This window comes from Pituophis catenifer, unplaced genomic scaffold (assembly GCF_029215685.1).
Source record: "Pituophis catenifer annectens isolate HBS135680 unplaced genomic scaffold, rPitCat1.0.hap2 SCAF_2, whole genome shotgun sequence".
Lineage (NCBI taxonomy): Eukaryota > Metazoa > Chordata > Lepidosauria > Squamata > Colubridae > Pituophis > Pituophis catenifer.
Genome location: NW_027256882.1, coordinates 186,694,020 through 186,706,473, shown reverse-complemented (window position 1 = coordinate 186,706,473; position 12,454 = coordinate 186,694,020). Strand labels below are relative to the sequence as shown.

At 46.8% G+C, this 12,454-nt stretch overlaps 1 protein-coding gene across 1 annotated transcript in view; it reads left to right on the top strand.

Moving 5' to 3' along the window:
- The window catches only part of PHC1 (polyhomeotic homolog 1), a 170,827-nt gene that overhangs the window by 36,265 nt on the left and 122,108 nt on the right, over positions 1 to 12,454 (top strand). Inside the window, exon 3 of the mRNA XM_070938332.1 lies at positions 11,133 to 11,243. Coding sequence (XP_070794433.1) covers positions 11,133 to 11,243 — 111 coding nt within the window. The remainder of the gene's footprint in view (positions 1 to 11,132; positions 11,244 to 12,454) is intronic.

Below are 12,454 nucleotides of genomic sequence, written 5' to 3'. Positions count from 1 at the left end.
GGGCAGCCCTGTCTTACTCCCTTCTTAATTTGGAATGTTCTTGTCCTATCTCCATTTACTAGAATGCTCGCCCTCTGATTGTCGTAGATAGTCTTTATCATCTTTTCGAAGTTTTGCCCGAATCCCATTATTTTAATTTGCTTGATCATAAAGTTCCAATTTAGATTGTCAAATGCCTTTTGGGCATCCAAGAAAACTAAGGCCAACTGCTTTTCTGGGTGTTCTTCATAATATTCTAGAGTGTCTAGCACAATTCTCAAATTATCCCTAATTTGTCGCCCCGGGAGAAATCCATTTTTATCTTTATGGATCCAGTTGTTTAATATTTTTTTGGTTCTTTCTGCCATTATACACATGAATAGTTTGTAATCAGTATTTAGAAGCGAAATCGGTCTGTAATTTTGGATTTTTTTTGGGTCAGCACCTTCTTTCGGCAGCAGTGTAACATGTGCTTCCCTCCACGAGTCAGGGATTTTTGAGCCCGTCAAAACCTCATTAAAAATTTCCATTAATTTGGGTTGTAGAATTTCTTCCAATTTTTTGTATATTTCTCCTGGGAATCCATCCGGGCTTGGCGATTTGTTGTTTTTGAGTTTGGAGAGGGCTTTTTTAAATTCTTCAATTGTTATCTTAGCGTTTAGCATCTCCTTCTCTTCCTCCGTTATTTGTGGGAGCTCCGCATTTGCCAGATATTGGTCTATTTTTCCTTCCGAGGCCTCCTCTTCTTTGTATAGGGATTCATAATACTCTCTCGCTCTTTCTAATTTGTCTTCTTTATTTAAGAGATTTCCCTCAGCGTCTTCTAGTATCTGAATTGTCCCTTTTTCATTTTCCTTTTTTAATTTATAGGCCAGCCACCTGCCCGATTTATTGGCGTTCTCAAAGTAGTACTGTTTTGTTCTTTTTATTTTTTGGGCTAGCTCCTCTTGATCTAGGATGTTTAATTTATGTCTCCACACCAGCCAATTTTCTTTTGCTACAGTATCTCCAGGCGTTTTCTGGAGTTTCCTTTCTGCTTCATCTAGATGTTTAATGAGATCTTCCCGGGATTTCCTTTTTAATTTATTTTTATATGCAGTGTAGGATATTATTACCCCTCTTAGATAGGCCTTCATTGTGTCCCATACTATTTCGCGGGATGTCCCTTGGTTCTCATTTTCTATAAAAAAAGTCTTTATTTCTCCTTTCAATTTTTCTACACACTCTTTGTCACACAATAGTTTTGCATTGAGCCTCCATCTCTGTTGTTTCTTTCTCTTTATGTTTCTCCATTTTATTTCCAAGGGGTTGTGGTCTGCCCAAATGTTTGGGCTAATTTCTGCCGTCTCTATTTCTAACCCCAGCTTCCTGGTAACCCAAACCATATCTATTCTCGACCATGACTGTTGCGGGTTGGAATAGAATGTATACTGTTTTTCACTTGGGTGTAAGGTTTGCCATATGTCAATTAAGTTCATTTCCTCCACTAAATCGAAAAAAGCTTTTGGTAAAGTCGCCCTTTTATTTTTGTTCATTTTATTATTTTTGTGATCGTTGTCTGGGTCTATGATTCCATTGAAATCGCCTATCATGCAAATTTCATTATATTCCATTTTCCCTAATTGTTCACGAAGCTTTTGGAAATATTCTCCTTGTTTTTTATTTGGGGCATAAATGCCCACTAGTAACATTTTAGTGTTTTCTCTCGTGACTTCAACCATGAGGGTTCTTCCCTTTGTATCATTATATTTCAATTCTGCTTCAATTCCTTTTTTAACATAGATTGCTACCCCTCTCTTTCTTTTTTCTGCTAATGAGGTAAATAGTTTACCATATTTTTTATACTCCAAACATTTACCCTCATCCTTTTTTATGTGGACCTCCTGTAAGCAGATTATATCCATATTTTGTTTTGCTAATTTTGTAAGTGTTAATTTCCTCTTTTTACTATCGTTTAATCCATTGACATTTACTGAAATTAATTTCAAATCATTCATTCCTGTTTTCCTTGCCCGGTCTTAGTTCTTGTTTAGTCTTACGGCTCTTACTGGTCTTGTTTTTTTTTCCTTAGCTTCTTCTTCGGTCTTCTTCTCCTCCGCGGTTCCTTCCTCTTCTAAATTTGTCGCCTCTATTTCCTCTTTACTACTTTGTTCTTCTTCTGCACCCCTTAACTGATCAAGAAAGTCTTGCGCTGTGCTCAAGTTTTCTATTTTTATTTTTCTCCCCTGCCAGGTGATTAACATCCCCTCTGGCAGGAGCCATCTAAATAATATATTTCTTTTGTTCAATTGCACAGCCAAAAATCTGTAGTCCTTTCTCACCTCCCTCACTCTTCTTGGAATCTGTTTTAATATTATCACTTCTTTTCCTCTGTATGTTATTTGTCTGTCCCCCTTTATTAGGTCACACAACAGGATAATAATAATAATAATAATAATAATAATAATAATAATAATAATAATAATAATAATAATAATAATAATAATAATTTTATTTCTATACCGCTCTTCTCCCGAAGGACTCAGGGCGGTGTACAGCCTGATTAAAAACACAAAGACAGACAAAATTTAAAAATAATTAAAATTATTAAATAATTGGCTCAATTATAAAACCCCAAATTTAAAATCCCAAATTTAAAACCAATTAAAATCTTTACATTGATAGCCCGGCCTGGCGGAACAACAAGGTTTTGAGGGCACAGCGAAATACACGGAGATCGGAGATCTTACGCATTTCTGGGGGCAGTTCATTCCAAAGGGCAGGGGCTCCCACAGAGAAGGCCCTCCCCCTGGGTGTCGCCAGCCAACATAATGTGGCCGATGGCACCCTGAGGAGACCCTCTCTGTGGGAGCGGACTGGCCGGTGGGAGGCTACTGGTGGCAGAAGACGGTCTCGAAGGTACCCAGGTCCAATGCCATGGAGCGCTTTAAAGGTGGTAACCAACACCTTGAATCACACCCGGAAGACCACTGGGAGCCAGTGCAGCTCGCGCAGGAGGGGTGTCACTTGGCACAACGGGTTGCGCCCATAACCACCCGCACGGCCACATTCTGGACCAGTTGGAGCCTCCGGGTGCTTTTCAAGGGGAGCCCCAGGTACAGAGCATTACAGTAGTCCAGTCGGGAGGTGACAAGGGCGTGAGTGACTGTGCACAAGGCGTCACGATCCAGAAAGGGCTGCAACTGGCAAACCAGGCGAACCTGATAAAAAGCCCCCCTGGCCACGGCTGTCATGTTCTTCTAAAGACAGCCGTGAATCCAGGAGGACGCCCAGATTGCAATTGTATCTCGTTTGTATTTGGATATATAGCCACCAGTCCAAATCAATTCCTTGATTTTTTAGTTAGTGTTTCAATTTTAAGTCCCCTTGTTCATTTAGGATATCTTTATACCTTAGGATTTTTTCCAAGAGCATTTGGATGTATTAGTGCTTCCATCGTGGATAGCCAGACTGGTATTTTCATGTAATGTTTCTGTTTGATTTTTTCCCATATTGAGAGCAGAGCATTCCTGATATAATGCCTTTGGAAGTATCTGTGTAGTTTACTTTTCCCTTTCACCCATGTGAGCGCTGAAGCCTGGTAATACAGCTCCCAATCTGGTAGTCCAACACCCCCCCCCCCCTTATTTTTGGTATCTTGTAACATTTTCAGTTTGATTCTTGGTTTTTTGCCTTGCCAAACAAACTTTAAAATCAATTTGTTTAGGTCCTCAAAAAACTTCTTTTCTAGTTTTATCGGAATTGCTTGAAATAACAGTTTTGTTAAAATATTCATTTTTGTTGTGGCTATTCTTCCGACCAATGACAACTGTAGATATCTCCATTTTTTTCAAGTCTGTCTTTATTTGTTGTATTAATTTAATGTAGTTGTCTTCTTTAATGGTTATACATCTTCCTGTTAACCAGATTTGCAAATATTTAAATTTTTTAGTTATCTGCATGCCCATCTTTTCCATCAGTTCATTTTTCTGTTTATTTGTGAGATTCTTTGTCAACATCTTAAGTCTTTTTCTTGTTTATTTTTAGTCCTGCCACCTCACCAAACTCTTCTATTCTTTTTATTAGTTTGGGTCCCGTTTCTAGGGATTCCTCCAGAATAAATACTAAATCCATGATGACAAACCTATGGCACACGTACCCAAAGTGGCATGCAAAGCCATTCCACCTAGCACATGCGGCCTTGCCTGTTTGTCTTCTGGGTTTATGGCACTTCCTGCGTGCGCTGATCAGCTGTCCTTCACACATGTGGTAGTGCCAAAAACTGGTGTGCATGTGCGCCGGCCAGCTGATCGTTGGTCATGCATGCGCGCTAGAACCCAGAAGCTTGGCTTTTCCGGAGTATGGCCAGGACGAGTGCATGTGTGTGTGACCTATAAAGGTAAAGGTTCCCCTCGCACATATCTCCTAGTCGTTCCCGACTCTAGGGAGCGGTGGTCATCTCCGTTTCAAAGCCGAAGAGCCAGGGCTGTCCGAAGACATCTCCGTGGTCATGTGGCTGGCATGGCCAAAGGCGTACAGAACGCTGTTACCTTCCCACCAAAGGTGATCCCTATTTTTCTACTTGCATTTTGTATGTGCTTTCGAACTGCTAGGTTGGCAGAAGCTAGACAAGTAACGGGAGCTCACCCCATTACGCAGCACTAGGGATTCGAACCACTGAACTGCCAACCTTTCAATCAACAAGCTCAGTGTCTTAGCCACTGAGCCACCGCGTCCCTACATATGTCTTGCTATTTTATATATATGTGTGTGTGTGTGTGTGTGTGTGTGTGTGTGTGTGTGTAGGTCTTTGGTTATTCGGGTTTTCTCCCGTGTAAAATTTGTGGTGTCTTGGCAACGTTTTGACGAAGTCTCATTCGTCATCTTCAGGCTGGTGTTTTCAGCTTCGTGCACGATCCGGCGGTCGCTCCAGCGACCGCCGGATTGTGCCCTTAATTGTCTAGGAGGCCGATCGACCCCCCGTGGCATCACCCCGACAGACCTGTCTTGCCGCTCGTCCCGTCTGTGCTGCCGCTCCGCTGAGGAGTTTTTTCCCGCCCGCCGCCATTTTGGATCCCTTTCAAACGGCGAAATTTTCTGTCAGCGGTTGAAATTTCGGCGTGTAAATTCAAAGGCTCTGGGATAGTGCTTTAGCCCTTTCTGGCGGTGTGTGCTCTCTGTGAGCTTCAGATCACCTTGCAGACGGAATTTCGGCTTCGTCCTTCGGATAGCCCCTATCTTGCCTGGGTGCTCCTAGCGCATGCGCAGAAGCCTTTCAAGTCTAGATCGGCTCAATTGCCTTCCAGCACCTCTCCAGATATCTTTCGGAGATCTCTGTTACTTCGTATATCTTGCCGGTTCAGCACTTCGCTTAGTGACGGCTGTCTCATAGTTACGTCTACATCACAGTGACATCGAGGATTCTCTACTCTAGGATCCGTGCTGCGCCAAATACTTTTTCTTGTTCGGCGATTCATTTAGTGACATTCGTCTCACACTTATAACCAAAAAAAACCCAAAAAACCCAACTAATAAATTACCTGCATTCCATTGTGTCATCCACTATGGCGGATCCTGTGCTGTCATCCGACCTCGAACTTTCTGACGGCCCAAACGTCACCGTCCACGTTCCTGCCAAGAAAAAGACCAAGTCGCGGTCACGGGCCTCGTGTGCGGCTTCTGCTCCTCCGTCTTCTTCGGCCCATCCCACCTCCACCCGCCTTTCTTCGACTCGTAAGGATGAGCAATGTCGACATCGCGCCCTAGAGCGCCAATTTAGTTTGGCTCAACAAAAGGCCTTGGCCGTTGCTCCGCAACCACCGATAGAATCGGAGCCTGCTTCCGCTACGGAGTTTTCCGTTCGGCCTACTGCCTCGCCCAGTGCTGTTCCTGTTCCTGCTCAGCCCGAGGCGGGGCCCAGTTCTCGTTCTTCCTCAAGCCGGCCCGCACCCTCAGCCTACTGCGGCTGGCCTGCGACAAGGTGAGGGTTCCCGCCCTGACCCACCTTTGGACGTCCAGTCCATCGTAGCTGCCACGATATCCAACTTGATGGTCTCAGGCACCTGGACTCCTGCTGCCTCCCAGGGTTCTCAGCCCTTTCACCAGACTTCGGCTACTACTTATGCCGGCCGCTACTTTGACTATGAAGGTTATCAAGATTCCGCTCATAGCGAGGAATCCAACTGGGAGGACGATTACCATAGAGACTCAGAATTTTCGGAGGACGAGGGCCTCTTACCAAACAAACCTCCGCTGACAAGGCTCTTTCGTCCAGCCTTGTTCAAGTCCTTGCTACACAAGGCAAAGGTTTCCACAAATTTGGTGGACTCTCCTGACCAACAAGCCGCGTCTTCGTCCTCCCTCCCTTCTGATGGTCTGTTTCAGGTTTAAGCAGAATCTCAGGATGCTATTCCCTGCCCTCAGTTATTTACGGAGGTCATTCAAAGGCCATGGAGCTTACCTGTTTCCTTGCCAGCCCCAAATAGCCTAGACAAAAAGTTGTATTGTTCAGCGCCTAATTTAAAGGAAATGCTGACTCTACCTTCTGTGGACGCCCCTGTGGCTCAGCTAACAGCGTCATCTGTCCTGACTAGCGATGTGGCGGATGGCTTACGCTCTGAAGATAGACGGGCGGAGATCCTACTACGAAAGAACCATCAGGCGGCTGCTTGGGCGATCAGGGCAGCGACAGCGTCGTCTTTCTTCAACCGCGCCTCCCTCATCTGGCTACGCCAGTTACAGGACCGCCTCCCCCAGGACGACAAGCGCTTGCATCAGGATATTAATAAACTGGTCGCAGCGGCAGAATACTCTGCGGACGCATCCCTGGATGCGGCCAAGTTCGCCTCTCGCTCCCTTGCCGCCACCGCCGCTCATGCCACCTCCTGTGGTTACGACACTGGAAGGCAGACAACAAGTCTAAATGGCAGCTGGCTTCTGTCCCATTCAAAGGAACGAAACTGTTTGGGGACGCACTTGATCCCATCCTCGTTGAGGATAAGGATAAGCGGAAAGTGATGCCGACTTCTTTCAGACGAGCAGATCGTCGTTATTCACCATATTCGCAACGGCCGCCCTTTCGGTCAGATTCCGGACCCAGCGGGTCCTATCAATACCGCCCATCATTTCAAGGGTTCTACAGACCCTCCGACCGTTCCGGCTTTCGCGACAGGGGCCATCGACAATCTTCCTCCAAGAGGCCCTACAGGGGCTCCAGCACACATCCCTTCAGGAGGGGGAAATGACTCCCTCCCTTCAGCTCACATTGGTGGTCGTCTCCATCTTTTTCAGTCCCAATGGGAGCAGACCACGACGGACGCCTGGGTCCGCCAAACTATCTGTCTCGGCCTCACCCTGGAATTCTGCTCCCTCCCTCCTCCGAGATTCATCAAATGCCCCGTCCCAGCGAATCCAACGAAGCGGGACTTAATGGACGCGGAGATTCAACATCTCCTGGACATTCGGGCTATAGAGGCGGTTCCCCTAAATCATCAAGGGACCGGCTTCTACTCCGTCTTTTTCCTGGTGGCCAAAAATTCAGGAGGATGGAGGGGAATTCTGGATCTAAAGGCGCTCAACAAATTCATAAAGTACCATCAATTCAAGATGCAAACACTATGGTCAATAATGGACTGCATCCGCCCGGGAGACTTGATGACTTCCATCGACTTGAAAGAGGCCTACCTGCATATCCCCATCCGGCCAGCACATCGCCGATTCCTCAGGTTTGCCTACAACGGTCTGCATTTCCAATACCGGGCAATGCCATTCGGCCTGTCATCAGCCCCGCGGGTCTTTACGAAGGTGTTGGCCGCCGTAGCCGCCTCTCTCCGGCTGATCCCCATTCGGCTCTACTGTTAACTCGACGACATCCTCATCCTGTCGTCGTCGCCCGCTCTCGCCCTGAGGGATCTCGAGGATCTGCTCTCCGTTCGCACGGCTTCACGCTGAATGTCGGAAAGAGCCATCTCCATCCCACCACTCGGATTCTTCACCTAGGGGCGATCTTGGACTCTCAGCTGAGCATGGTTTTTCTGTCGGAAGATCGTCGCCTCAGCATTCGCTCCTTGGTTCTCCAGATCCTGTCACTACCCCGGGTGCCGCTGCTGCTTCTATCGACCCTCCTAGGCAAAATGACATCCTGCCTCTACATTGTACCTTGGGCCAGATTCCACTCCAGGCCTCTGCAATGGTATCTGTTACCTTTCCAAAAGACCCGCCGCAGCAACTCCAGGTCCAGGGTCCGGTTACCTACGGCAGTTCGCGATTCCCTACTTTGGTGGATCTCGCCATCCGTGCTCTCCGGGTGTTTGTTCCAAAACCCTCCACGGGTGACGGTGACCACTGACGCGAGTCTGATGGGCTGGGGTGCCCACCTTCAGAACCAGGTCACACAGGGTCGCTGGTCTCCAGCAGAAGCAGCCAACGACATCAACTGGCTGGAGCTAGCGCTGTCTCATTTCCAACCTCTCTTGGAAGACCAACACGTCCGCATCCTCACGGACAACGTGACGGCAAAACGCACGTAAACCGCGAGGGCGGAACTCGATCGGCTCCCCTCATGGCGGAAGCGACCATGCTGTTGACTTGGGCGGAATCACACACTTGGTCGTTGACGGCGGACCACATATCTGGCACCGACAACCGCCAAGCGGATTGGCTCAGCCGTCAGCAGATCGATCAGGCCGAGTGGCGCCTCCACCCGTCCCTCTTTCAAGAACTGTCTGCCAGGTTCGGTCGCCCCATAATCGACCTGTTTGCCCATCCGGCCAACGCACAACTTCTGAGATTTTTCTCCCGGTTCCACTGCCCCACAGCAGAAGGCACCGATGCCCCCCATGCCCCTGGCCACGGGGCCTTCTTTATGCCTTTCCCCCTCTCCCACTCCTGCCGAGGGTGATCCGGAAGATCCTCCTGGAACGAGCGGACGTCCTGCTTGTCGCTCCCCATTGGCCGCGCAGGTCCTGGTTCGCCGACCTGGTGGACCTATCAGTGGCTCCTCCGTGGCGAATCCCCGACCACAGGATCTCTCTCAGCCAGAGGGTCATACTGCATCCAGAGCCTCAATGGTTGCAGTTGACCGTCTGGCACTTGAGAGGATCCTCCTGACCAAAGACAACTTGTCCGGATAAGTTGTTTCCATCATCCAGGCCTCCAGACGACCTTCCACCACCAGAATTTACAATGCCACCTGGCGCTCCTTCGCTTCCTGGTGCACCGCCAGGCATTCTGATCCCACTTCTGCTTTGGTCTCCGACGTGTTGGAGTTTCTGCATGCCGGTTTCCACAAGGGCCTTGCGGCGAACACGCTCCGCAGACATGTGGCTGCCTTGAACACTGTTCTTTCTGCCGATTCGGATGTTCCTCTGTCTCACAATCGACGGATTAGATCCTTTTTGAGGGGCGCAGCTAATCTCTGGCCTCCATGTGTCCATTGATATCCTTCCTGGGATCTCCCGCTGGTCCTCCGAGCTCTCACGGCCCCTCCTTTCGAACCCTTGAGATCTATTGGTCTGCGTCTCCTGACACTCAAGGTAGTGTTCCTGATTGCGGTGACATCGGCTCGACGGATCTCTGAATTGGCTGCCCTGTCAGTTCGAAAGGATTTATGTATTTTCCATTCTAATCGAGTTGTCCTCAGATTGGACCCCTCCTTTATCCCGAAAGTCAATTCGGTTTTCCACCGCACTCAGGAGCTGATCCTTCCCGATTTTTGTCCGGATCCCAGACACCCGCTAGAGGAACAGTGGCACACCCTTGATGTTCGGAGGGCTCTACGCCGGTACATCAAGAGGACCTCGGCATTCCGTCGTTCTGAAGCTCTTTTTGTTTCTTTTCTTCCAGCTTCTCTGGGTCAAAAAGTTTCGTCTACCACGATTGGTCAATGGCTAAAAGCCTGTATCTGCAAGGCTTACTCCTCGTCAGGCAAGCCTCCTCCGGGCAAAGTCCTTCCTCATTCCACCAGGAGTGCCTCTACATCAGCTGCGTGGGCAACTCAAGCCTCGGTTTCGGAAATTTGCAGAGCAGCCACCTGGACCACCTTGAACCTGTTCATTCGATATTATAAAATTGATTCTTTTGCGGCGGCTGATGCTGCCTTCGGCCAACGTGTTCTACAATTGGTCACTGTTCCAGTGCTTAACCCGGACCTGTCTGATAACCCCCCCTAATTAACTTGCTTGGGTACATCCCACGCTTTGGATTCTCCAAGCAGCGCGCTGGAGAACGAACGTTGCTTACCTGAACGTTCCTTCTCGGTGCGCTGATGGAGAATCCAACCCTCCCTACCTTAAGGATTCAGGTTCGGCGCCTTGATTGTGGACTACCGTCGTCTTCTTACCTGTTCTTTGTGAACTAAACTGACATCAGTCGAGCAGAAGGGGCGGAACCAAGGCAGAAAATTTAAAGTGATACACTCAGTCTCTGACAAGCTAAACGTGAACATTACCCACGCTTTGGATTCTCCATCAGCGCGCCGAGAAGGAACGTTCAGGTAAGCAACATTCGTTCTGGTTGTTCTTATCTTTCTGCGTTCTTTTATTCTTGCACCCTCTCGTTCTGCTTGCTCATTTTTCTCTTTCTCTCTTTCTTCTTGTTCTAGAGCTTTTTCTTCTGTTTGTATTTCATCCTGACTTTTACTTTGCGCTGGGGCTGCTGTGGCGGGTGCTTGGTAGCGCGGGCTATGCAGATGCAGCACCTGGGTGCGGGGGCGAGAGCGGGCGGGCCGCCACCATGGCACAGGAGCAGACGCTCGAGGTCTACGGTCGGTGCTGCGGGCGGCGAAAGTGGTTGGGGGCACAAGAGTTTGCAGGGATGTGGCTGCCTTGGGAGGGTTGGGGGGGTGAGAGACCTGTGCGTTCGTGTGTGTGTGAGGGGGGGGCTTAGTTTTGAGGGAGGGCATATAGGCCCATCCCAAAAATCAGGCTTGGCCTTATTTTCGGGACATGTCCCATGGTAGATACAAATAATGTCATTATCTACGAAAAACCCACAAGCATCTTATGCTTATACAAGTGTTTGTTTACATAAAACAAGCCAATATAAATTGTTTATTATTCCTATGATATGTCCAAAGTACCGTCTTGAGAATTACTTCCAGTTTAAAATTTAAAAGAACCACTATTGTAGATTATAGTTGTTCCATGTTCTTACTTTGGATATCTTCTTTATTGCAGGCCCTTCAAGCACTACAGCGACAACCCAATGCAGCCCAATACTTTCATCAATTTATGCTTCAACAACAGCTCAATAGTGCTCAACTTCACAGTCTGGCTGCAGTCCAGCAGGTGAGAAGTCAAGACATGCTAGCTGAAAAATTCTGTTTGAAGAGAGAGAAACCCCGGGACTGGAACTTCTGAGTACCACCAAGCCTCCATCTTTTTCATCATGCATTTCAGCATCTGCTTGAATTTGGATAATTGATTTTGAGAATATTAATATTTAGATGCTATTCACTTCTCTCTCTACATTAATTTCACAAATGCTATGGAACTTCTGAGTCAATGTTTGGAGATAGTTTTCATCAGTATTACATTGGAAGAATAAGAATTTCCCAGAATAAGAACACCAATTTGGTCAACAGCCAGTTGCTACCTAGTTCCAAATTTGAGGAATAAAAAGCAAGATGTCCAGTAAGCTTCGAAAAAAGTTGTGGAAAAGAAGCATAAGGTATAAATTGCAGTGGCTATTAGTAAGAGCTGAATTCTGAAGTTGACAGAGGGCATTCAGCTGCCAAGTGGCTTCATTTTAGTAGACAATAAAGATTCTTAAATATGTTAAGTGTCTGTAGCTTCTTTTGAGTTTGAGCCATGTTATCCACTGTCCACATGAGAGTGAAGCTTGTCTTATAATCCATTGTAATTTAAACCTTTTTCCTGCCTCTCCTACAGCTTAATAGATAAGTAGCTTACATTTCTTGGGCTTGGAGTTAGGTGGCAATTGGTTCTTGACAATGAGCACTGCCGAGGGCAAACAAATAGAGGTTGAGTTGAAAAAAAGGAATATATTCTGATTAGGGAACTGCTGTTTTAGAGACTATGGCTTTTTAAAGAATGTGTGTACATTAGCTTTCCATAGATTTACTACTAACTAGCAACAGTCAATAAAAATAATTAGGGACTTACTTAGAAAATGTTAACCTGCTTTTCATTATTATGTGTTAATGGTACAGTGTCGGAGCTACTGTACTATATTTGAGGCCATTTTTCAAATGGTTATGAGCTGATGCAAAATATAGCCATTCACATATCTAAAGTTATGAGGTAGGTAATTCATTCATATGACAGTTGTAGGCTGCATTCATACTGCACTATTAAATATGAAGTTTATCCATCTTTATTTCTGTCTGCTGGGCTTTAGGCCTTTTGGAGAGTAGTGAAGGGAGCTTTTGACTGTTCTTACTGATAGTTCACATGGTATAAATTTTTGCCATTTCCGTGTCTCTGAAAAAACCTCAAAATTTTTTCAGAGTAATTGAGAACAACGTAATAGTCTTGTT